The following is a 24,950-nucleotide window of genomic DNA, read 5'->3' as shown; positions in this document are numbered from 1 at the left end:
ATAATTATTTCACTATTAATATACTTCTTCTTAATTGTATTTCACTATTAATATACTTCTTCTTAATTGTATTTCAGTTCAACAATTACTTTGAAAAATACACATTTTGTTATGTCCAAATGGCTTTAGATACCTATTAGGTCCATAAATTACCATATATATTCAACACAAAAAACAGTGACAATTTGTTGTTGACAAAGGACAGCTGGGCATATAAAGGGCCCCATTACCTTCAGGGGCTTAGGGCCTCATCAACCCTAAATTCAGCCCTGATCATTGCCCTAAAACAGTTACTCGCTTGAAAATTATGTCCCATAGTCCTTTGTGAAAGGGAGAACAAGTTTCTGAAAAACAGCAGTCAAGGTCTTTTGTGGAAATTTGTCACTTGGTGCTATTGTAATACATGCACAATGGATATGATCCATGGGACATCAGGCACACCTGAGTCTGTTTGTAGTAAATAATAATAATAATAATAATGATAATAATAATAATAATAGTAATAGTAATAATAATTGTTCCGCACCCTTCCGACTCGGTTGCCCCAGCCACTCTCTACAGCTTCCAACAAATATAAAAGCATAATAAAACATTACACATTAATGGAATAAAAAAATGCAAAACTAAACGCTTACGTTCCATGTGTATGATCGTCTTCAGTACAGCTAGTACCTTCCAAAGTGATCCCTAAAAGGAGGAACCAGTGGCTGCCTCAGATTCCAATTCGGCATCTGCTGAAGGTATAAACATTGCGTGGCGAGTTCCCGCCTCCCACCAGTGGAAATAAAGACACCATAATTAAGGTTAATGGGCTAAAATTGGCCACAACTTTATTTGTTACAGGTGATGAGCCATATTGGCTTAGGCTTTGGTCCTAATCGACTATCTGGCTTCAGTCTGTCTAGCTGAGAGGCCGGGAAGGGTTAACACCAGCAGGGGGAGCCCTGCTGATGCACATCAACTAGGCACTCCCCGGGGTCACCGCTCGGGGGTGTGCCTTGGGCTCTGGTCTCCATAGGCTTCGGACGGGGCCATGCCCCCAGGAATCCTTTACCGGACTACCCTTCAGTAAACCGGGGGAGGTGACGGCGCTCCTCCCCCCATTCATCTACATAACAATACCCCGACCAATGCCTAACTGCCAAACCGAGGAAGTTGTGACGATTTGCTATGAAGTAGGCGAAAAAACCAAAATAGCTGGTGCCAATTTGCCAAGTGGAAAAATTCCTACCAGGCTCCTTAATGGTGGCCAACCAAGGTCCATAGCAAGGTCAAAGGAGAAACCTTGTATTGGAAGACACAAGATTTACCCACCAGGGAAGAATGGCAGATGAAGTTGATGGACTACATGGAATTGGCGGAAATGACTGGCAGAATCCGAGACCAGGGGGAAGAGTCGGTGGAAGAAGACTGGAAAAAGTTTAAAGACTATTTACAGAAATACTGTAAAATTAATGAATGTTAGAAAAATGTTGGAATGAAGTTATATGGCTTTAGTAGAAATGTTATAAGGAATTAAGTATAAATAGATTAATAGAGCTTTAAAGGGAAAAATATGGTTAGAATGTGTTAAGACAATTATAGGATAGAAAACAGAGGAAGATGGAAAGGAATTGCTGAAACAATTAACAGAAGTGGAATACAAAAAGGGAGGTGTGAGGAGGTCGAGGAAATAAGGGAAAGAAAGATAAGATGTTGAAATTGGATTGTGTTTTAAATGGTTTTTTTTTTTGTATTGTACTGTATTGTATTGTATTGTAAGTTTTTTTCCTTTTTGGTGTTTTGTAGTGTTGTGTTTAATTTGTTGGAAAACTAATAAATATTATTTTAGAAAAACAAAAACAAAGGAGAAACCTTGAAGGGTGGGTGGGTGGGAAATTCCCCAGCTGATCGGCGGCAAAGAGGACGCTCCTCTGCTGCGCTTGCCTTAAATGCGGCAAGCCACACCCCCTGAGGCAGCTGATTGGCTGGCCAGGGGAATGACGCGGCAGAGGATTCCCCTGATCGCGTGGGGCTGGGAGCCAGCCTCCGCGCGAGTGTTGGGGGCGTGAGCCCACAACACCACCTCCTCCCGAGGTCGGAAGAGACTTTGCAATTCTTAAGATGACTTACATTTTGCATTTTCATTTCTTGACAAGGCTGCAGATATGCTTCAGTTCTCCAGGACGGGAATAAATGGTCCTGGGTGCAGCATTCAGTTTCCTCAGAATAACAGCTTCCAGATTGGAAGAAAGTTTAAAAATTCATTTAGAGAATTATTGTAAAATTAATGAGTGTTAGAAAAAATGTTGGAATGAAACTATTTGGCTTTAAGTAGAAATGCTAAAAGGAATTATGTATAAATAAGTTCTAAGTTTTAAGCTTTAGGGCTTTTTATGGTAAGATAAGGTGAAAATAAATTAAGGTAATTTAATGAACCGGGTTCGCGTCTCCGCTCCTCCACATGCAGCTGCTGGGTGACCTTGGGCTAGTCCCACTTCTCTGAAGTCTCTCAGCCTCACTCACCTCACAGAGTGTTTGTTGTGGGGGAGGAAGGGAAAGGAAATTGTTTGCCGCTTTGAGACACCTTTGGGTAGTGATAAAGCGGGATATCAAATCCAAACTCTTCTTTTTTTCCCCTTCTTACTGAGCCAATGCATACGGACAATGCCTGTTTGAGAAAATGTGTGCAGGAAAGTGAGGATTTGTTTGATTGACGGAGGGGAGGTCAGGCCTCTCTGAACAGCATATAATGCCACAATGGGAAACACATTTTACAATCTCACAACAGGAAATACCCCATAGGAAACACAGGGTAAAAGGTAAAGGACTCCTGGACGGTTAAGTCCAGTCAAAGGCGACTATGGGGTTGTGGCACTCATCTCGCTTTCAGGACAAGGGAGCTGGCATTTGTCCACAGACAGCTTTCCAGGTCATGTGGCCAGCAGGACTAAACCGCTTCTGGCACAACGGGACACTGTGACAGAAGCCAGAGCACACGGAAACACTGTTTACCTCCCCACCTCAGTGGTACTTATTTATCTACTTGCACTGGCATGCTTTCAAACTGCTAGGTTGGCAGAAGCTGGGACAGAGCAACGGGAGCTCACCCCATCGTGGGGATTCAAACCGCTGACCTTCCAATTGGCAAACCCAAGAGGCTCAGTGGTTTAGACCACAATGTCACCTGCTGTATGACCTACTAACTCTGGTGTATTATTCGGCATGAGATGTACTGGGATGAGTTGGGTCATGTTATCTCTCACAGTATGTCATGATTGTAACCACTTGGGTCAAAATCATATCTGAACATCCAACATACCTGATAGATCCCCTGGGAGAACTGGACTATGAAATAAGGCGATCTAAGGCTGCAATCCTCACCCCACTCACCTGGGAGTAAGACCCATTGAATTCTGAGTAGGCATGGTTTGGATTACAGAGTAAGTATCACAGTGGAGAGATTCAGGGATGGCTACATGAATGCTTTGAACATGGTTGGGAAGACATCTAGAGTGGAAAGCAGAAAAGAAGGCTCTGCGAGAATAGCTGTTCAAAGTGTACAACTATTAGAGAGCTGGTCAAAATGGTTGCTAATGACAGCCAGAGGAATGCTATTGATAATAATAAACATCATAAAAAAAAAAATAGAAGGGACCAGGCAGATGTTGCCATCTAGATCAGCCATTAAATTGATGAACAAGAACAAAACTAGAAGTCTGTCAACCGCAGAGCACTAAGGGTACTGCTCTGATCTTTTCCTTTTGAAAATTTTTATTTTCAGAAAGAATTAACTCAGTATAATAAAACAACGGAAGAAAACAATGGAGAGGTAAAAGCTGATTATAGAGAATTCTTTGATGGTGCTAATGGATTTTATGTGGTGGCTTGTGGAAGACTCACCTAGCAACTTTGTTACATTATCTTCAGGTGCCAGGAGAAAATATTCCTCTTCTCCCAAGCCTTTGGCTGATTAAACAATATATGGGCTTTTAAACTGCGTGGGTGGGCGGCCTTTTGCTTTTGTTTGTTATTTTTGTTTGTATTATTGTGTTTTTATATTGTAAACCATCCTGTGATCTTCAGATGAAGGGTGGTATAGAAATTTATTATTATTATTATTATTATTATTATTATTATTATTATTAGTAATAATAATAATAATAATAATAATAATACAGTGGTACCTCGGGTTACATACGCTTCAGGTTACATACGCTTCAGGTTACAGACTCCGCTAACCCAGAAATAGTGCCTCAGGTTAAGAACTTTGCTTCAGGATGAGAACAGAAATCGTGCAGCCGCAGCAGGAGGAGGCCCCATTAACTGAAGTGATGCTTCAGGTTAAGAACAGTTTCAGGTTAAGAACGGACCTCCGGAACGAATTAAAATACTTAACCCGAGATACCACTGTAATAGTAATAATCATGTACCCTGGAACAGGTTTGAAAGGTGCAAACAAATCCACAGAGAAGCTAAAAGGTAATTCTACTTCCTAATTTGTAGTGAAAACAAACAAACAAAATTAGCTACCTTTCCAGTAACAAAAAGCATCATTCCCAAAACAGAAACCTATCAGAGATCACTTCTAGATGACTGGCTTAATGTTTAATGAGCATTCAGCCAGATTTCTTTGCAGAGTGATCAGACAATGGCAGCTATTTAGTGAGCTTTCATTCTTATTTGTGTGCATGTATGGGACGCGGGTGGCACTGTGGGTTAAACTACAGAGCCTAGGACTTGCCGATCAGAAGGTCGGCGGTTCGAATCCCTGCAACGAGGTGAGCTCCCATTGCTCGGTCCCTGCTCCTGCCAGCCTAGCAGTTCGAAAGCACGTCAAAGTCAAGTAGATAAATAGGTACCGCTCCGGCGGGAGGGTAAACGGCGTTTCCGTGCACTGCTCTGGTTCGCCAGAAGCGGCTTAGTCATGCTGGCCACATGATCCGGAAGCTGTATGGCAGCTCCCTCGGCCAATAAAGCGAGATGAGCACCGCAACCCCAGAGTCGGCCACGACTGGACCTAATGGTCAGGGGTCCCTTTACCTTTACCTATGGAGAGAGTAGATGATATTGCATCAAGCAAGTGCCACACCATCCTTTTGAGTACACCTCCTCGTTGGAAGGATAATCATTGGGAAAGATGGACTTATTTTGCAAGAGCTCCAGATCAGCTTTAATTGTGCAACCTGAATATGCTGGGATGTGAACGTATTCCACCCAAAATAGTAACCGTTTGGAAGTGTCCAGTTTCAGAGATTAGTACATCTCATCAAGCAAGCTTGCTTGCTTGCTTGTTCGCAGTATCCACACAAACTCATTGACATCAAAATGCCAACCCCCTCCCCACCTTATTTAACCCAAATTTACTCTTTCTCAGGAAAATATAAGTCCTTGGACCATGTCAAGTGATCCAGCGAATGGAAGGCTGGATTGCATGGCTGCCAGCTAATTGGCCAATGCCAGCAGAGTTTGGATGGGAGTTCCTTTGGTGGCCGGCCCAACCGAGAAAACACCTCTTGCCAATGTCAAATTAACCCCCTGTCTGGAAGTGTCCTCAATTGCAGTACAAAATGACCTAGCCAGCGTACAGCTGATTCTGCAGGGGCAAAGTTGTTCATTAAGCAGAAACCTGCTAATCTTGTCAGGTCTTCCATTTAACAGAGCAAAGGTCCAGACATTAACAAGCGTAGCTGCTCTCCTGTATTTGCAAATAAAAAAATGTCTCCAAGTATGATTTGATTTTTATTTGCTGTCGTTTAAAAATAGTGGGCGCTAATGCAGGGCTGGAAATGAACGGGAAAAGGCGTGTGCCCCTCTCCCAATCCCGATTAATATGTGTTTCATCAACAGGCAGGTGGGGTAAAGTTTAGGCAGACATTGTGTGAGCTGCTGTTTCAAAGACAAGCATAGGTTTGTTCCTTGGTTCCTCAGCAGGCATTTTATTTAAGCAAGCTGGCCCTGACCATTTCCATTGGCCGGGGGGACCCATCCCATTTTGCCACCTGAGGCAAAATCTGAATTGCTTCCTCCTGCCCCTGCTCCTTCAAAGTGTTGCTGCACAGCTTCTCTCTCAGATTGGCAATGTGGAGCTCACCAAACTCAGTTGGAGCTGAGGGCTTCTGCCCTGGGGGTTTGGGGAGCGGCAATGCCTTGTGCTGGAACTGTCAGGAGTTCAGCCTACACTCAAGTAGGAATATGGCAGAGACACATGCCCAACGGGCATGTTCCCTCCCTCCTGGTCAATCGTTCAGGAACTTCATAAGCTTTCTTCAGCCCAAACATCACAGCGACCGATGCCAACCGACACCGGCACACTTAGGGATCCGCAGAGTCTTTGCAGCTTTGCATAACAGACCTCAGCAACTCAGCATTTTGGCTAATCGACTTTACATATGCTGGTGCTGGAGGAGACTCTTGAGAGTCCCATGGACTGCAAGAAGATCAAACCTCTCCATTCTGAAGGAAATCAGCCCTGAGTGCTCACTGGAAGGACAGATCCTGAAGCTGAGACTCCAATACATTGGACACCTCATGAGAAGAGAAGACTCCCTGGAAAAGACCCTGATGTTGGGAAAGATGGAGGGCACAAGGAGAAGGGGACGACAGAGGACGAGATGGTTGGATAGTGTTCTCAAAGCTACCAGCATGAGTTTGACTAAACTGCGGGAGGCAGTGGAAGACAGGAGTGCCTGGCGTGCTCTGGTCCATGGGGTCACAAAGAGTCGGACACGACTAAACGATTAAACAACAACAACACTTTACATATAAACACATACGGAGCACTGCAACATGGCTCCCTCTCTCTCTAGCATCAGACAGCAAAGAGAAAAAGAACAAAGGACAATAGTCCCACTTCACGGAACACAGTAACACAAACATCCTGTCTCCATCACTTCCCACTCTGTGGAGTAAAAACATACACCGTCATGTGATAGACAAAAATCCCATGACTGCAATCATAGATCAGGAATTCTAACAGGAACACCTCCCTCTCACTGGTGGCGGAAACGGTGGGGGAGCCCAGTGACGCCTGAGGCGGGCGCTTCACTGTACCTCATGGGTAGACAGGCTCTGCCTTTGGCATAATTTAATCCTTCTCTTCTAGTGCTGTTTGCCTGTGATGCTTCTACAGTGTGAATAAAGGAGCTTATTCCTTAAAGGATGCAGGTGAGAATGACCCATCGCTTCCATGTCTCTTCTAGGCAAAACCAGCATATGCAGAGATAGAAAAGGAGGCGTTAGCTTTGATAGGTGACAAAACTTCTTGCGTTTATCAGTAAAGATTGACGGGTCTGCTTTCAAGTACAGTGGTACCTCGGGTTAAGTACTTAATTCGTTCTGGAGGTCCGTTCTTAACCTGAAACTGTTCTTAACCTGAAGCACCACTTTAGTTAATGGGGCCTCCTGCTGCTGCCGCGCCGCCGGAGCACAATTTCTGTTCTCATCCTGAAGCAAAGTTCTTAACCCGAGGTAATTTTTCTGGGTTAATGGAGTCTGTAACCTGAAGTGTATGTAACCTGAAGCGTATGTAACACGAGGTACTACTGTACAGTTCACACATTTGCAGAGACAGCAACCTTTTTCAATTATTGAACCACAGCACGAAACAAAACAGGTGATATACTGGCAATGTTTTTCGGCAGACAGCTACATGCACCATTTTCTTTTGTTATATTCCCAACCTGTTGAGTCATGGCCAATGAGCTCACACCAGCAGAACAGGTTCTAGTTCAGTTCTAGCATGGTAAGGTCTATCAGAAGGCAGAAGGACTTGGTGGGGACTATGGCTCCCTTTGTTTAGGTCAGGCATAGGTAAACTCGGCCCTCCAGATGTTTTGAGACTACAATTCCCATCATCCCTGACCACTGGTCCTGTTAGCTAGGGATGATGGGAGTTGTAGTCCCAAAACATCTGGAGGGCTGAGTTTGCCTATGCCTGGTTTAGGTGAATGGATTCCATCCAAAGTACTCCAGAAATTAGGGTCAGTTTCATATCTTGTGGAAGGCAAGGGTGGATTGGGTACTACCCTTAAGGCACTCGGAGATTACTCTGAACTATATTGGCAGCACAGCTGCCACATGGCAAAGTTGAAATTCGCTTTGAGTGAAGTGGACCAGAACCTGAAATTGCACGAACCATGACGAGTTCTACATTGGTCTATTACAGGGGTGTCCAAACATTTTTCAAAGAGGGCCAGATTTGACGAAGTGAACCTGCATGAGGGCCGACCAAGGGAAAAACCAAAGTTGTTGACCTTATTTTAGGATTGAAGTTGTTGAACTTTTTTTACAGTTTTATCCCAGAGTTGTTGAGCTTCTTTTAGGATTAAACTTGTTGACCTTTTTGCGTGTTGAGACCCAGAGACCTCCCCCCCCCCCAAATAAACACACATTTGACTCAAATTTTAGTTTTGGTTTTTGGCAGAATTTAGGCCACAACTTTATTGATTACAGAAAGTGAGTGGTTGCATAGGCTCTGGTTTGACTAGCTCCCTGTACCCTTGCAGGTAGTATTGACCCAGAGCTCTATCATAGGTCAGCCAAGGGCGAACACCTGAGGTAGGTGAAAAGCCTGGGAGCAGACTCTGTTCACTCCCCAGATGCTCCCCTGGACTCAGGCATGGGCACAACCCCCTCTTTGGGGTTGACCAAACCAAGTTGAGTCCCTGGATTCCTTTAACAGAATACCCTTCACATAGGGATGGCGAGACTGTTTTCCCATCCCTATCACATGCCTATCCACAACCTTACAAGTTGTGATGATTTGCTACGTGGCAGACAAAACCCAAATGGCAACAGCCAATCAGTCAAGTGCGGAAAATTCCTGCCATGCCCCTGTCCCAACGACAGACGACACACGGCGGCATAGCAAGGTGAAGCGCAAAATGCCCTAAAGATAGGGAGAGATGGGCGGGTGTTCTGAATGCACAAGCCAAAAGAGGAAGCTCTGGGTCACGTGCGAAGGTATATATAGGTCCCTTGGCCCATTTAGACAGCTCCCCATTGGCCAGATTAAACCCAGTAATGAGGGACCTACCAATTGGATGTTGTGGCTGTCCAATATACCCACCCACAACTGAGAGGTCTGTGTCCTCTTTTAGGGGGGGCATGCTTTTTAGGATTGAAGTTGTTGAGCTTTTTTGGGATTTTACCCCATGAAAGAAACTGCCACAGGGGCTGGATTAAACTGGATTAGGCCCCCCAAATGGACTTTGGACATGCCTGGTTTATTAAGAGAGGGGAATTGTTCGTGATGAGTTAATAAATTGTTGGGAAGGAATGTGGTAGAGTGTATTCAATAGTAATGGGAGAATGAAAAGTTATTAATTGTAGGAGGGACCTTGTAGATTAATTGTAGGAGGGACCTTGTAGATGCCACATGGAGATAAGAACCCCCTCTTGCGTTATTGGTAGGCTGACTGGATGGAGTTAAAGGCTCTGGGCCTCACTTGTACCTTGGTCAAAAATAAACAGCCAAGTTCCCTAGTGAGTAGCAGTGTTTGTTCTCCGTATAAGCCTGAGGACATGCCTGTTTCTCTACTACCAGTGACAGGAAGTGGAGGTCTCAGTGAATCCAGGTAAGTCAGGAGACTCTGAATATATTTTGTTGGGGAAGGCAAAGTGAATTTTTGGCCAGCATGACAATGAAGGGAACAATATAGCCTGGGACATGGTCAGAAGGTATGTGATGTCACAGCCTTCTAGATGCTAAAGAGGTCTGGACCTGGTCAGTTCTGGGATGGAATTTGGCTGGGAACTCTATGTAGCCTGTCCTGAGTTCCATGAAAAAAGAAAGAAAGTTGAGATATAAATGAAATGAATACCAAATTTAGCAAAAGAGGAACCACAAATATACACCAAAATACACCCAATATACCTGCCCTTACGACTCAATATTGAAGAGGAAGAACAAACGCTGTATGCAAATATCACAGATATTTGCCCATTTCTGATTTTCTCATTGAGGAACTGCTGATAAGCTTCCATAAAATCTGGGTTTCCCACTTGGAAGCCCAGCTGTGTATGTGAACCATTTCACTCAGTATTTTGACACTGCATAGATAGAAATAGCCCCCACTTTTCAAACTTTGGTGCTTAATCATTTAGACCAAGGGTTTGTTGATGTTTAGTCATTTAGTTGTGTCTGACTCTTTGTGACCCCATGGAGCAGAGCACGCCAGGCACTCCTGTCTCCTACTGCCTTCCGCAGCTTGGTTAAACTCATGCTGGTAGCTTCGACAACACTGTCCAACCATCTCATCCTCAGTTGTCCCCTTCTCCTTGTGCCCTCCATCTTTCCCAACATCAGGGTCTTTTCCAGGGAGTCTTCTCATGAGGTGGCCAAAGCATTGGAGCCTCAGCTTCAGGATCTGTCCTTCCAGTGAGCACTCAGGGCTGATTTCCTTCAGAATGGATAGGTTTGATCTTCTTGCAGTCCATGGGACTCTCAAGAGTCTCCTCCAGCACCATAATTCAAAAGCATCAATTCTTCGTCAATCAGCCTTCTTTATGGTCCATCTCTCACTTCCATACATCACTACTGGGAAAACCATAGCTTTAACTATACGGACCTTTGTTGGCAAGGTAATGTCTCTGCTTTTTAAGATGCTGTCTAGGCTTGTCATTGCTTTTCTCCCAAGAAGCAGGCGTCTTTTAATTTTGTGGCTGCTGTCACCATCTGCAGTGATCATGGAGCCCAAAAAAGTAGAATCTCTCACTGCCTCCATTTCTTCCCCTTCTATTTGCCAGGAGGTGATGGGCCCAATGGCCATGATCTTCATTTTTATTTTTTTTTATGTTGAGCTGCTTCAGTGATGTGAGGCTTTTCTGTTTGATATTCTTCTCTGTGCCTGGATTCCCCTCCCCCCACCTCAGCCTTTCCCCCCCTTTTGGCGAGGGGTGCCGGGACTTGCTTACTGCGATCGGAGCTCACACTATTGCAGCTGTGGTAAAAGCGGAAGTCTTTCTTCAATAAGAAACTGAAGAAGAAATATAGTTCAGCACATATTAACATAATGAGAAGGTTTGGGTGGGTTTGTAAGAAGAGCTAACCTTGATTGGATCCGAAATTGTATGGGCAGGTTATGATTTTTGTCGGAAATAGTGATGGAGGAAAGCTGTGCCATTTGTCTTTTCATTTCAGAAATATTCAGTGACAGCGTTCTGCTTGCTTGGAGAGTTAAAAAAAACCTGACTCAACACACTTGGTGAAAAGTCTTCTGTGAAAGGAAAACTTGGGACGGGAGGTTTCTCACACAAACAAAACGCTGAATAATTTTCCTCTGCTGTGGAGTGATAGAAGAAATATGGCTGCCTCAGAAAAGTGTCTTGCGTCCTCTGCCTCAGCAACAGTGGTTGTGATTCAGCTACTAATACTTCAGGTTGCCTTAATAGGAAACATTTCCTGTGGGAATGTGCTTATTTGGCCAGCGGAAGCCAGTCACTGGCTAAATGTTAAGGTCATCATTCAAGAACTGCTACACAGAGGTCACAACGTCAGCATTCTAGTTCCAACGTCAGCACACTTAATCAAACCCAGTGATGATATATCAGCGGCTAAGTTTGAGGTATTTCCAGTGTCCTTTGGAAAGGATGAGGTTGATTCCATTTTCTCGAACGCCATATGGGCATGGGTGAACAACAAGCCAACCACTCTGACCTTCTACAGGTTTTACAAAGAGCTGGGGAAAGGGGTGGGGAAATTTGTTGACTTACAGAAGAACATATGCGAAGCGGTTCTGGCCAATAAGGAACTCATGGCCCGCCTGGCAAAGAGCAAATACGATGTGCTTCTTTCAGACCCTGTGGCGTTCGGTGGCGACCTGATTGCCTTGAAACTGGGCATCCCATTTATGTACACCTTGAGGTACATGCCAGCCTCAACCATAGAAAGACACTGTGCGAAGTTACCTTCCCCTCCTTCGTATGTTCCGGCTGTTTTGTCTGAGCTCACAGACAGAATGTCATTTGGAGAAAGGGTGAAAAACGTAATATCTTACCATCTGCAAGACCATGTTTTCCAGACTTGGTTTGGAGAGTGGGACTCTTATTACAGTCAGGTTTTAGGTAAGCTTGTTTTTGTTTCTTCTTCCCAAAGTGCTATTATTATTTGGTAGAGTAGATGCTCTAAAGAGGCTAAGGATTCCAACTTCAGTCCTTGGCATGGCCGGTTAGAAAGGACCTCCTAGTAGCAGGACTGGAAAGGCCTCATCCTGAGGTTGTGTAGAGCCACGGTCAGCTGGAAATAGACACTACCAAACTTGACCACCTGTAAGGAAAGGAGCAGATCTCACCTGCCTTGCTCCCTCTTGCTCCATCAAATTGTTCTCCCTTCTGGGCAACTCTCCCTGAATTCAAATTGATCTTGAAGAACTTCGCTCTTTTTAAAACTCTTTTTATTAAGGATTTGCTATAAGCAACTAACTAGAAAATAACCCATACAAAAGAAATTAAAGGTAAAGGTAAAGGAACCCCTGACCATTTGGTCCAGTCGTGACCGACTCTGGGGTTGTGACGCTCATCTCTCTTTATTGGCCGAGGGAGCTGGTGTACAGCTTCCGGGTCATGTGGCCAGCATGACTAAGCCGCTTCTGGCGAACCAGAGCAGTGCACGGAAACACCGTTTACCTTCACGCCAGAGCGGTACCTATTTATCTACTTGCACTTTGACGTGCTTTCAAACTGCTAGGTGGGCAGGAGCAGGGACCGAGCAACGGGAGCTCACCCCGTCGCGGGGATTAGAACCGCCGACCTTCTGATCGGCAAGTCCTAGGCTCTATGGTTTAACCCACAGCGCCACCCATGAGCAACTAACTAGAAAATAACCAATACAAAAGAAATTACGAGACATTAAATGAAGCAGGCATGAGAATGCATACATCAGTGAGGAGACCTTATGAAAATGTATTATAATGGAGGAAATTGCAAAACAACAACAACACACAATAGGGTAGCTGCCACACAAAAATGTGTGCGTTGGAATAAAATATGCACTGAAATGCTGGTAATTTCTTTGCAGTAACTTTTAAAAATAAATCGCAAATTGAAAAATTCAGTCTAATGGAGCGTTTCAGCCTAAAACCTCCATACGCCCCAGCCAGAACCTGAAGGACATCAGATTGGGGAGAGTGAGACTGGTACTGATTCACATTCAGCTACCAATTCTGGCTTCAGAGGAAAGGATTATTCTAAATACTATAGAAGAGAAAATATGGATTTGGCACTGAAAGAATATCTCTGAAGGAGCCATAGCCAGTTCTGGCTTCCGAACAAATGTGTAGCATAACACATATTTCTGCAGACTCAGTCCCCAGTTGCTGTCCATATTTCTTTTCTTCTTTTTTCCAGGTGTACAGTATATAGTTAAAACGTAATGTGGAATCCAGCTTCCTGTATTTTGGCAAACAAGGTTGCTAAAGCCCTCATATCTGTAAAGAAAATACAAGCTGCATTTAAACTCATTCCCTTTCCCTCGTTCAACAGGGAGACCCACAACATTATGTGAAGCGATGGGGAAAGCAGAGATCTGGTTGGTCCGCACCTACTGGGACTTCGAATTTCCGCGGCCTTTCCTACCAAATTTTCAATTTGTGGGGGGTCTGCACTTGAAGCCAGCCAAGCCTTTGCCAGAGGTAATTCCCTCCTTTGCCTGTCAACTGGTCATGGTAATCGTGCCTGGTTCTCCTACAAAACACCACCAGGAAAGGGGAGGGCGTGTGGTGGCGAGGACAAGTTGTTGTTGTTTAGTTGTTTAGTCATGTCCGACTCTTCGTGACCCCATGGACCAGAGCACTCCAGGCACTCCACTGCCTCCCGCAGTTTGGTCAAACTCATGTTGGTAGCTTCAAGAACACTGTCCAACCATCTCGTCCTCTGTTGTCCCCTTCTTTTTGTGCCCTCCATCTTTCCCAGCATCAGGGTCTTTTCCAGGGAGTCTTTTCTTCTCATGAGGTGGCCAAAGCATTGGAGCCTCAGCTTCACGATCTGTCCTTCCAGTGAGCACTCAGGGCTGATTTCCTTCAGAATGGAGAGGTTTGATCTTCTTGCTGTCCATGGGACTCTCAAGAGTCTCCTCCAGCACCATAATTCAAAAGCATCAATTCTTCGGCCATCAGCCTTCTTTATGGTCCCGCTCTCACTTCCATACATAAGAATAGCTTAACAACATGGACCTTTGTCGGCAAGGTGATGTCTGCTTTTTAAGATGCTGTCTTAGGAACTTTTTATTGTATGTGGAGGAGGTATGGATTGATTTCCTAATCTTGCTCTAAATAAAGAGCAACCATGACTCTAAGATGATTGGCAGCATCGTAGCATTCAAATCTGAAGACACAGGCAGTCTTATCAAGGGGTGAAGTCTGGTATGACATTCTGAGTGGCAGAATGAGGGAAGGATAGATCAAGGGAAGTTTGTCTGGCATCTTCATTATTCACGTTTAGGTGCCGGGCAAAAAATTCCTCTTCAACCAGGCCTTTGATTGATTTGTTGGTATGTTAAACCGCACTGGGCTTCTTGAACCAACTTGGAAAATGCCAGGCATCTGCGTTCTCCCCCACAAGCAACCCTCGGGATGATTATTCACTCTTCTTTCACGAAGTGCTTCTGTGACACATATCCGAAGATATATGCACACAATCCGAGAGCAGAGTCCAAGCAGAAGCTAGGCATTTGATGTGTGGAATCTAAGCTAATTTATTATATACAAGTGTTACAGGATAAAGAAAACATGGCTCCTCTCTCCTTCTTCTTCTCTGAGAGAGAACAGACTAAAAGCAATAGTACTACACACATAACAAAACAGTGTAACTGAACTTCCGTTCTCATGACTCCAATAGTATGGAATGTCAACACAGACATGTGATGAAAACAATCACACATCCAGCAACGGAGTAATGAAATCCCAACATGATTAACATCCAATACCCTTTAAAATGTGTTTGTGGGAGCAGAGCGGTTATTGGATTTTTTTGTTCTTGTTTCTATTATGTGTTTTGTGTTGTTGTTTTTTATGATGCGAACCAACCTGAGATCTATGGATGAAGGGTGGTAATCAAATTTAATTAATGGGGGGGGGGAGATATTATTGTTTGCGTGTCAATCCAGGGACACCATTTCAGATTTCTCTAGAAGGGACATACATTCCTGGAACATTTCCTGGAGCACAGCTCTGCTTTTTCTGATAATAATAATAATAATAATAATAATAATAATAATAATAATAATAATAATTTATTATTTATACCCCGCCCATCTGGCTGGGCTTCCCCAGCCACTCTGGGCGGCTTCCAAAAGAATATTAAAATACTATAATACATCAAACATTAAAAGCTTCCCGAAACAGAGCTGCCTTCAGATGTCTTCTAAAAGCCTGGTAGTTGTTGTTCTCTTTGACATCTGGTGGGAGGGTGTTCCACAGGGAAGGCGTCACTACCGAGAAGGCCCTCTGCCTGGTTCCCTGTAACTTGGCTTCTCGCAGTGAGGGAACTGCCAGAAGGCCCTCGGTGCTGGACCTCAGTATCCGGGTAGAACGATGGGGGTGGAGACGCTCCTTCAGCACAGAGAAACCGGACTGACTGAACACACAACCTGTAACTCCTCAGTCCTAAAGGGCACTGGAATCTCCTTCTAAGATGCTGGAAACACAGTTTGGAAACTGGACCTTAAATACCACCATCTCACTCACGAGTCCAGCACAACTTGAAGTGTTAACATTAACATTTCTAATTCACGCATCAGGTTCACATGGCAAAGACATGGAGGAAGGTGGTTTGTTGGTTTATAAAGAATGCTTTTAATCTTTTGACAGGAAATGGAAGAATTTGTCGAGAGTTCAGGGGAACACGGCATTGTCGTGTTTTCTCTGGGCACTTTTTTCCCAAACTTAACAGATGAAAAGAGTAACATGGTTGCATCGGCACTCAGCCAACTTCCACAGAAGGTCAGTGTTCATGTCATTTGGTTATAAAATAACAATTCACTTGTATAGTGGACTTGTGAAAATGCTTCCCTGATTTCCTTACCCTGGCTGTGAAATTGCATGCTTTTACAACAGACGTTTTAAAGACTTGCTTTTCTTGAAATCTACTCCTACTTAAATAAATGAGAGCAGGCTTAGGCGATGAGGCTACTCCTAGCCTAATACTTGTTATGAGATGTAGAATAATGCAAAATAATTCAGAGAGGAGAAAATAGGCTCCCTAAGGTCTGCTTTGAGGAGCAGATGGAATTAGCTCTGGATAACTTTTAGTTTGAATCTTTTTTTTCAGATTTACTCATACATTATGAATTCTCAGTGAGGGGAAATATGGAGTCAGAACAGTCCAACATAGCCTGAAGTCAACATACTTGATTGTTTAAATGTAGCTTATATATTTTCTTAATATATAAATGCCGTATTGTTCAGTTGTCTACTAGGCTACTATATATCAGGGACACGGATGTGGTACAGAAATATGGTGCAATACAGCTGTATCTCGGGTTAAGTACTTAATTCGTTCCGGAGGTCCGTTCTTAAGCTGAAACTGTTCTTAACCTGAAGCACCACTTTAGCTAATGGGGCCTCCTGCTGCCGCCGCACCGCCGGAGCACGGTTTCTGTTCTCATCCTGAAGCAAAGTTCTTAACCTGAAGCACTATTTCTGCGTTAGCAGAGTCTGTAACCTGAAGCATATGTAACCTGAGGTACCACTGTATTATTATACTGTCACTAAAGAAAGTGGCTAAGCAGCCAGTGTTGATGATTCATATTAGAATCCAGAAGGACAGCTCAAGTTATTGGAGAAGCCTACAGATCAACGTGGTGCTGATTGAAAGCCAAGCAAGATGAGTAGAATGCCGGGGGGGGGGGGTCATCCCAGTTTTCCTTGCAACCTGAGCTACAGAGAACAGTCTTTCCATTTCCCCTCCAAATCCAGGTTCTTTGGCACCACAAAGGGAAACGGCCAGAAACCTTAGGAGAAAACACCAGGATTTATGACTGGATCCCACAAAATGATCTTCTCGGTGAGAGAGAGACCTCATGCTTGTTGCAGTTATGGCTTCATTGCAGAGTTCTGCCAATTCCTAGGAAATATCTCTCCTCCATCCTCACTTTCCTCACTCACGTCATGACAGCCCTAGATACTAGCAATGAACATCTTCCCCTTCATTTATTCCATTCCTAATCAGTAGCTTCACCCTGCCCCTTGTATTCTCTTATGCCTGTTTTATTGCTGAGTTTGGATCATTTTAAAAAATAATCTCAGAACTGGCAATGTGTGTGTTGGGCAGGGAAGAGGGGAAGATGCAAACTGGAAAATGGTGAGTGCACACATGCTGTAGCCCAGGGGTTGGCAACCTAAGGCCCATGGGGGTCGTTTAACTGGCCCACAAGCCGCCCCTGAACCGAGCTGCCCACTCAGTGAGTCCCCGTGCACTGCGCTAAACCTGCACAGCGCTGCGCGGGGATTCGCTTTTGTAGTGCCAGAAATTGCGTCTGCACAGACGTAGATGCCAGAAATTATGTCTGTGCAGACACGGGGGCCGGAAATCGCGGGTGGGCAGGCGATCCAGCCCACGAAGGGATCTCCGCTGGAGTGAACCATCCCAGGTAAGGTAAACCTTGTTGACCCCTGCTGTACTTGGAAACACTTGGGTGGGGAGAATCTTTTAAAGATAGGATAGTCTTTTAAAGATAGGATAGCTGCTTATTTCCTTCACATCTGAAGGGAGGGTGTTCCACAGGGTGGGTGCCACTACCGAGAAGGCCCTCTGTCTGGTTCCCTGTAACCTAACTTCTCGCAATGAGGGAACCGCCAGAAGGCCCTCGGCACTGGATCTCAGTGTCCGGGCAGAACGATGGGGGTGGAGACGCTCCTTCAGGTATACAGGACCGAGGCCGTTTAGGGCTTTAAAGGTCAGCACCAACACTTTGAATTGTGCTCAGAAACGTACTGGGAGCCAATGCAGATCTCTCAGAACCGGTGTTATGTGGTCCCGGCGGCCACTCCCAGTCACCAGTCTAGCTGCCGCATTCTGGATTAATTGCAGTTTCCGGGTCACCTTCAAAGGTAGCCCCTGGTTATCATATTTCTTCTGCCATTCCCAGTTGGATCAAGTTATTACCCCTCATCCAGCAGCTGTTTCTCACACCTGTTTCTCACAGGTGTAACTTCTTGGGATCCTTGGCGGAAAGGGGAAAGAGGCAGGGAAAATACCTGGGTCCATCCCAAGGAAAACTAAGCTTTCAGACAGTGCTGTTTTTCAAATCTTGGCCCAAACCTGAGCAAGCTAGCCGAGCTCAAATATTTGGTGCTTTGTGTTTTCAGCTATTCAGGAGATCTGGAACTACAAATTCTCTCTGTTTTACGAAGCTGTTATGTGCTTGGAAAGGGTCAGTTTTGAATTCTAGCAACTTTAATAACCTGCCTTTACCATCCCATAGTCAACAGATTCTCATCTTCCTCCTCCAGGACACCCCAAGACCAAAGCCTTCATAGCACATGGTGGGATGAATGGGATTTATGAAGCCATTTACCATGGCGTCCCCATAGTGGGGATTCCTTTGTTTTCTGACCAGCATGACAATATTGCACACATGAAGGCAAAGGGGATGGCTGTGGAACTGGACCTTCAAACAATGAAAGCAGAAGATTTGTTGGAAGCTGTGAAGGCTGTGATACACAATCCCATGTGAGTGGTCAACCCTCCCATTTAAAATGTCAAGCAATTTTTAAAAGAAAACCTCTCTCCCAAATCTCAAAGCCCCTTTGCATTGTCACTTTGGATTTTGAGTGAATGATGTCATACTAGTTTTTTTAATTGTTACTCCGTCCATCTGACTGGGTTACCCCAGCCACGCTAGGCAGCTTCCAATAAATAAAAAAACATTAAAAAACTTCCCTAAACAGGGCTGCCTTCGGATGTCTTCTAAAGGTTGTATAGTTACTTATCTCCTCGGCTTGGGGGGTCACATAAGTCCATACACTCCAACAATTCTCCAATGAAAATAGGGACCTCTTAAGGTCTAAACCGAAGGGACGCGGGGAGCACTGTGGGTTAAACCACAGAGCCTAGGACTTGCCGATCAGAAGATCGGTGGTTCGAATCCCCACGACGGGGTGAGCTCCCATTGCCCTACTCCTGCCAACCTAGCAGTTCAAAAGCACGTCAAAGTGCAAGTAGATAAATAGGTACTGCTCCGGTGGGAAGGTAAACGGCATTTCCGTGCGCTGCTCTGGGTCGCCAAAAGCAGCTCAGTCATGCTGGCCACATGACCCAGAGGCTGTACACCAGCTCCCTTGGCGAATAAAGCGAGATGAATGCCGCAACCCCAGTCGGTCACGACTGGACCTAATGGTCAGGGGTCTCTTTACCTTTACCTTCAAGGTCTAAACCACTGAGCCTAGGGCTTGCAAATTGGAAGGTCAGTGGTTAGAATCCCTGTGAAGGGGTGAGCTCCCGTTGCTCGGTCTTTGCTTTCAGCTGCCTCTCCAGGTGAGAGACACCCTTCACTGATAGGAAGAGATGCTGGAGGCTGCTCCACATTGGGAGGTGTTGGGCTAGGGGTGTCCAATACCATAGAGGTGGGTGCTCCTCTGCAAACCCACTCAGCCTCTCTTTGCAAACCAGATATAACCACAGACCACTGAACCTCTTCCCAGGTTCAGACATTTCTTTCTTTCCCTTTGTTGTTCATTTTGATTGTTTTTATTATCAATCTTTATTGCATTTTTAAAATTTACAAAAAAAGAAAATAAATTAATCCTTACTCCCACATATACCAAAAGAAACAATACATAAAAGAAAATAGGAAAATAAAAATTAAAAAAGAAAAAGATATTTGTCAAATACACAAAACTATTTAAAGAGTACAAACCATAGTTTGAATATTCTATATCCAAAATTCCTAGAAAGACATTGCCTTCATATTCCATCTTTTCTTTTCTTTTCTTTACCGTCACATTCTTTCTATTCCACTCAACTGGATCGAGTCCCTTATATGTTAATTGACTTCCCTCTATCTCTTTGCGGTTTCCATGTTTCTTTTACATTTAAGTAATCCGCATTCCATTATTAAAAAAGAAAATTCCCTTATATCTGTGAAGTTAGTCTAGGCACACAGCCCAGTGTTGTTATTGGAACCATATTTTGTCAGATATTTTTTAAAGCAATCCCATATAGGACCAGACATTTCATGGGGTGCCAATTCCACTTTCTCCGCAGTAGAGTCTCATGAGGACTCTAGTGGGGTTCTTCAACACTCTTAAGTTCCTTTCCTTCTTTCTTGGGCTCCGAGCTCCACATCCATGATACCACAAACGCGACTTGTAACACCTGCTAAACTGCAATGGAAACGTGAGTTTGGGCCCTATTCCAATTTGTCCTTCCTTTTCTCTCTTTCCCCCTCCCCTTCTTTATCCAATCCTCCAGGTATAAGGAAAATGCAATGAGACTGTCGCAGATCCACCACGACCAACCGATAAAGCCGCTGGACCGGGCTGTCTTTTGGATTGAGTTTGTCATGCGCCACAAAGGTGCCAAGCACTTGAGAGTAGCTGCGCATCATTTGACCTGGTACCAGTATCACTCCCTGGACGTCATTGCCTTCTTGATCGGTTGCATGGCAGTTTTCATATTCATTGCTGTTAAATGCTGCTCATTTTGTTGTCGGAAATGTGGCAGGGTCCTTAGGAAAACCAAAACAGAGTAGCTTCTCCCGGGACTCAGCCATCATTGTTTCACTTGCGTTATTTGGTACACTCAGATTTAGTGTGCTGAAGCCCCTTCAGGAAATCTGCTTCAAAGGCTGTAATCATTTGCAACAACTTTAAACTGAATTGAATGTACAATGAACCAACCTTTGCGTGTCGGGGACCCCCAAGGCACCCCTGAATAAAAACACGTTCACACATCGTTTTTGTTTCGGTTTTTGGCATAATTTTGGCCACGAGTTTATTGAATTACAGTATGTGAGTGGTTGCTTAGGCACTGGTTAGCGACTATCTGTTCCCACATAGAGGTAGGAACAGAACTGACTGTTAGGATTCTCAGTCGCAGTCAGAGGTAACTGGCCTCACACCAGGCATTCGGCTGAGATCCTTTGTTGACTTTCCCGTCTGCGTCTCCCGGCAGGTTACAGGCAAGGTCACAAATCGGCGATCCCACTCAACGTGAGAGGGACACACCCTCCTCCCTGCTTCCCTCAGGGAGGGGAAAAGAGACAGACAGAAATCTATTTACATCTCTTTATTTCTGTCATTCTTCGCAGTACAGAGAAACATGTCTGTACCCTCCAGTCTCCAGAAGAAGACCACACAGACTCCACCGCTGTACTTCCAGTACAGGTCAGATGACACTCTGAGCTAACATCCGGTGCTCAGTACACTGAATAGACTGCCCCCTTTTTCCAATAGTACAGTCCCAGACATCAACATTGTGTTTTGCATTCCAGACACCTGCAGCTTGCTTTTGCATTGCTGCTTTTTCCTGACACTGACAACCGCATGCCTACAGAAGTCAGTAAGGGTAAACATTTTTGGGGAGACAATAGAGCTGGGGGCCAGGCTCTCACCTCTCCCCAGGGGCTCTTGCGTGGCCCTAGCCCCTTGCCGGGAGTTCGGACAAGAGCGTTGTGAGCCCCTGGATTCCTTTACCAGAATACCCTTGCAGCAGCAGCATTGGCGGGGCAGGCACAGCCAACCACATCCCCTCCACCAACCCAAGTTAACCAATGCCTAACTGCAACCTTACAAGTTTTTTTAAAAAAATATTTTTATTGCGTTTCTTTCCATAGGTTCACAAATTCAGAAGCATACAAGAGTAAGAAACAAGAAACAGATTATAAAGACAAAATAAAAAAATAAAAAAGAATAGATAAATGTCAGATCATCTTTTCATAATTTATCACTGCCAATTGGACCTCCTCACATCTTCCAGACCTTGCGTTCTCTGCAATAACAATGTCAGCAATTTGTTACCTTATTTCGCAACTTACTGTAACTTTCAATTATTATGTTTCCAAATTCAGAATGTTATAACTCAATTTTAGTACCTTTAAAATAAACATAATATATTTGTTTCACATTGTCTCCCCTTTTTTTGTTATCATTTACTTTACCATTTACCTAATCATATTGCTAAAGCGTAACATTTCCTAATCGGGCACAGTCTTAACATTCATACAGTTTATAATGCTTTTGCAAATAGTCTTTAAATTTTTTCCAGTCCTCCTCTATTATTTCCTCGCCCAGATCTCGGATTCTGCCAGTCATTTCAGCTAGTTCCATATAGTCCATCAACTGCGTCTGCCATTCCTCCAGTGTGGGTAAATCTTGTATCTTCCAGGGCTTTGCGATGAGAATTCTTGCTGCTGTGGTTGCATACATAAACAAAGTTCTATCCTTCTTTGACACCTTCCGGTCCACCATGCCCAGAAGGAAGGCCTCTGGTTTCTTAGGAAAGGTATATCTAAATACCTTTTTCAGTTCGTTATAAATCATTTCCCAAAAGGCCTTCACTTTTGGGCAGGTCCACCACAGGTGAAAGAATGTCCCTTCTGCCTCTTGACATTTCCAACATTTATTATCAGACAGGTGATATATCTTAGCTAACTTGACTGGGGTCATGTACCACCGGTATACCATTTTCATAATGTTTTCTTTCAAGGCACTACATGCCGTGAACTTCATTCCTTACAAGTTGTGACGATTTGCTACGTGGGTGGTGCTGTGGGTTAAAGCACAGAGCCTAGGACTTGCTGATCAGAAGGTTGGCGGTTTGAATCCCCGTGATGGGGTGAGCTCCTGTTGCTCGGTCCCTGCTCCTGCCAACCTAGCAGTTCGAAAGCACGTCAAAGTGTAAGTAGATAAATAAGTACCACTCCGGCGGGAAGGTAAACGGCGTTTCTGTGCACTGCTCTAATAAAGCGAGATGAGCGCCGCAAGCCCAGAGTCGGTCATGACTGGACCTAATGGTCAGGGGTCCCTTTACCTTTAATTTTAGGCAAAAACCCAAATGGCACCAGCCAATCAGTCAAATGGTAAAATTCTTACCAGGCCCCTGCTCCAAAGCAGACAATCCCATGACAGGCGTAGCAAGGTCAGTACGAACAAACCCTAAATATAGGGAGGGTGGGCAGGTAATCCGATGTGTGCAGCGAAAAGAGGAAGCTCAATGCTGCGTACAGGGAATAAATAGCACCCCCATCAACCAACCATTAAATTTTCCCCAAGAAACAATTGGAGGTGCCCAATCAAATTTGTGGCCATCCATACTAACCTGCCCAGCAACAGGGGATGTCATGGTAGCCCCCACCGCAACACGTGCTCTCCATGAAGGAGAAACTGCTTAACCACACTCCAGTCAGCAGCTAAGAGAGAGTTGTAGATATCAATGATAGTTCATTGTAGGGTTGCTTTCTTTAAATGAGATTATTCTGTCATCTCCAGGGTTGGCTTTGTGGCTCAGTACCTACTTATTTGGAAATGGTGGCCCCCCATACATTTCTTAAATTTGTGTATCATTGCCAGTGCTGGATTTACATATGTATAAGCTAAACAAGCTATAGCTTAGGGCTCCACTCTCTTGGGGTCCCCCAAAAAATTAAAGGAAAAAAAGAACTGGATGTACATTTCCAAAATATAAGATAAAAAACAAATAAAATGAAACCTAAATTGTGTTTCTAAAGGAACTTTTGTTATTGCCAAATGCCAATGTGTTTGTTATGAATAAAAAATCATTTTAAGTTAGAGCTTAATAATTATTTCACTATTAATATACTTCTTCTTAATTGTATTTCACTATTAATATAAAGGTAAAGGGATCCCTGACCATTAGGTCCAGTCATGACCGCCTCTGGGGTTGCGGCGCTCATCGCGCTTTATTGGCCGAGGAAGCCGGCATACAGCTTCCGGGTCATGTGGCCAGCATGACTAAGCCACTTCTGGCGAACCAGAGCAGTGCAGGGAAACACCGTTTACCTTCCCGCCAGAGCGGTACCTATTTATCTACTTGCACTTTGAGGTGCTTTCAAACTGCTAGGTGGGCAGGAGCAGGGACCGAGCAATGGGAGCTCATCCCATTGCGGGGATTCAAACCACTGACCTTCTGATCGGCAAGTCCTAGGCTCTGTGGTTTAACCCACAGCGCCACCCGCGTCCCTTTTCACTATTGATATACTTCTTAATTGTATTTCAGTTCAACAATTACTTTGAAAAAATACACATTTTGTTACGTCCAAATGGCTTTAGATACCTATTAGGTCCATAAATTACCATATATATTCAACACAAAAAACAGTGACAGTTTGTTGATGGCAAAGGACAGCTGGACATATAAAGGGCCCCATTGCCTTCAGGAGCTTAGGGCCTCATCAACCCTAAATCCAGCCCTGATCATTGCCCTAAAACAGTTACTCACTTGAAAATTATGTCCCATAGTCCTTTGTGAAAGGGAGAACAAGTTTCTGAAAAACAGCAGTCAAGGTCTTTTGTGGAAATTTGTCACTTGATGCTATTGTAATACATGCACAATGGATATGATACATGGGGCATCAGGCACACCTGAGTCTGCTTGTAGTAAATAATAATAATAATAATAATAATAATAATAATAATAATAATAATAATAATAATTGTTCCCTAGCCTTCTGACTCGGTTGCCCCAGCCACTCTGTACAGCTTCCAACAAATATAAAAGCATAATAAAACATTACACATTAATGGAATAAAAAAATGCAAAACTAAACGCTTACGTTCCATGTGTATGATCGTCTTCAGTACAGCTAGTACCTTCCAAAGTGATCCCTAAAAGGAGGAACCAGTGGCTGCCTCAGATTCCAATTCGGCATCTGCTGAAGGTATAAACATTGCGTGGCGAGTTCCCGCCTCCCACCAGTGGAAATAAAGACACCATAATTAAGGTTAATGGACTAAAATTGGCCAGAACTTTATTGGTTACAGGTGATGAGCCATATTGGCTTAGGCTTTGGTCCT

At 44.2% G+C, this 24,950-nt stretch overlaps 1 protein-coding gene across 1 annotated transcript; it reads left to right on the top strand.

Moving 5' to 3' along the window:
- Positions 1-11,285: 11,285 nt before the first annotated feature.
- On the top strand, positions 11,286-20,721 carry LOC310690611 (UDP-glucuronosyltransferase 2A1-like; the record flags this gene model as incomplete). Its single annotated transcript, XM_083469940.1, has 6 exons — positions 11,286-12,045; positions 13,462-13,610; positions 15,786-15,917; positions 16,893-16,980; positions 18,429-18,648; positions 20,389-20,721. 6 exons carry the CDS (start codon positions 11,286-11,288, stop codon positions 20,666-20,668), a joined length of 1,629 nt encoding a protein of 542 aa, XP_083326066.1. The 3' UTR covers positions 20,669-20,721.
- Between the last annotated feature and the right edge of the window lie 4,229 nt (positions 20,722-24,950).

Source organism: Podarcis liolepis (genome assembly GCF_965112155.1).
Source record: "Podarcis liolepis genome assembly, chromosome: 13".
NCBI lineage: Eukaryota > Metazoa > Chordata > Lepidosauria > Squamata > Lacertidae > Podarcis > Podarcis liolepis.
This window is presented reverse-complemented; position numbering and strand designations above follow the sequence as displayed.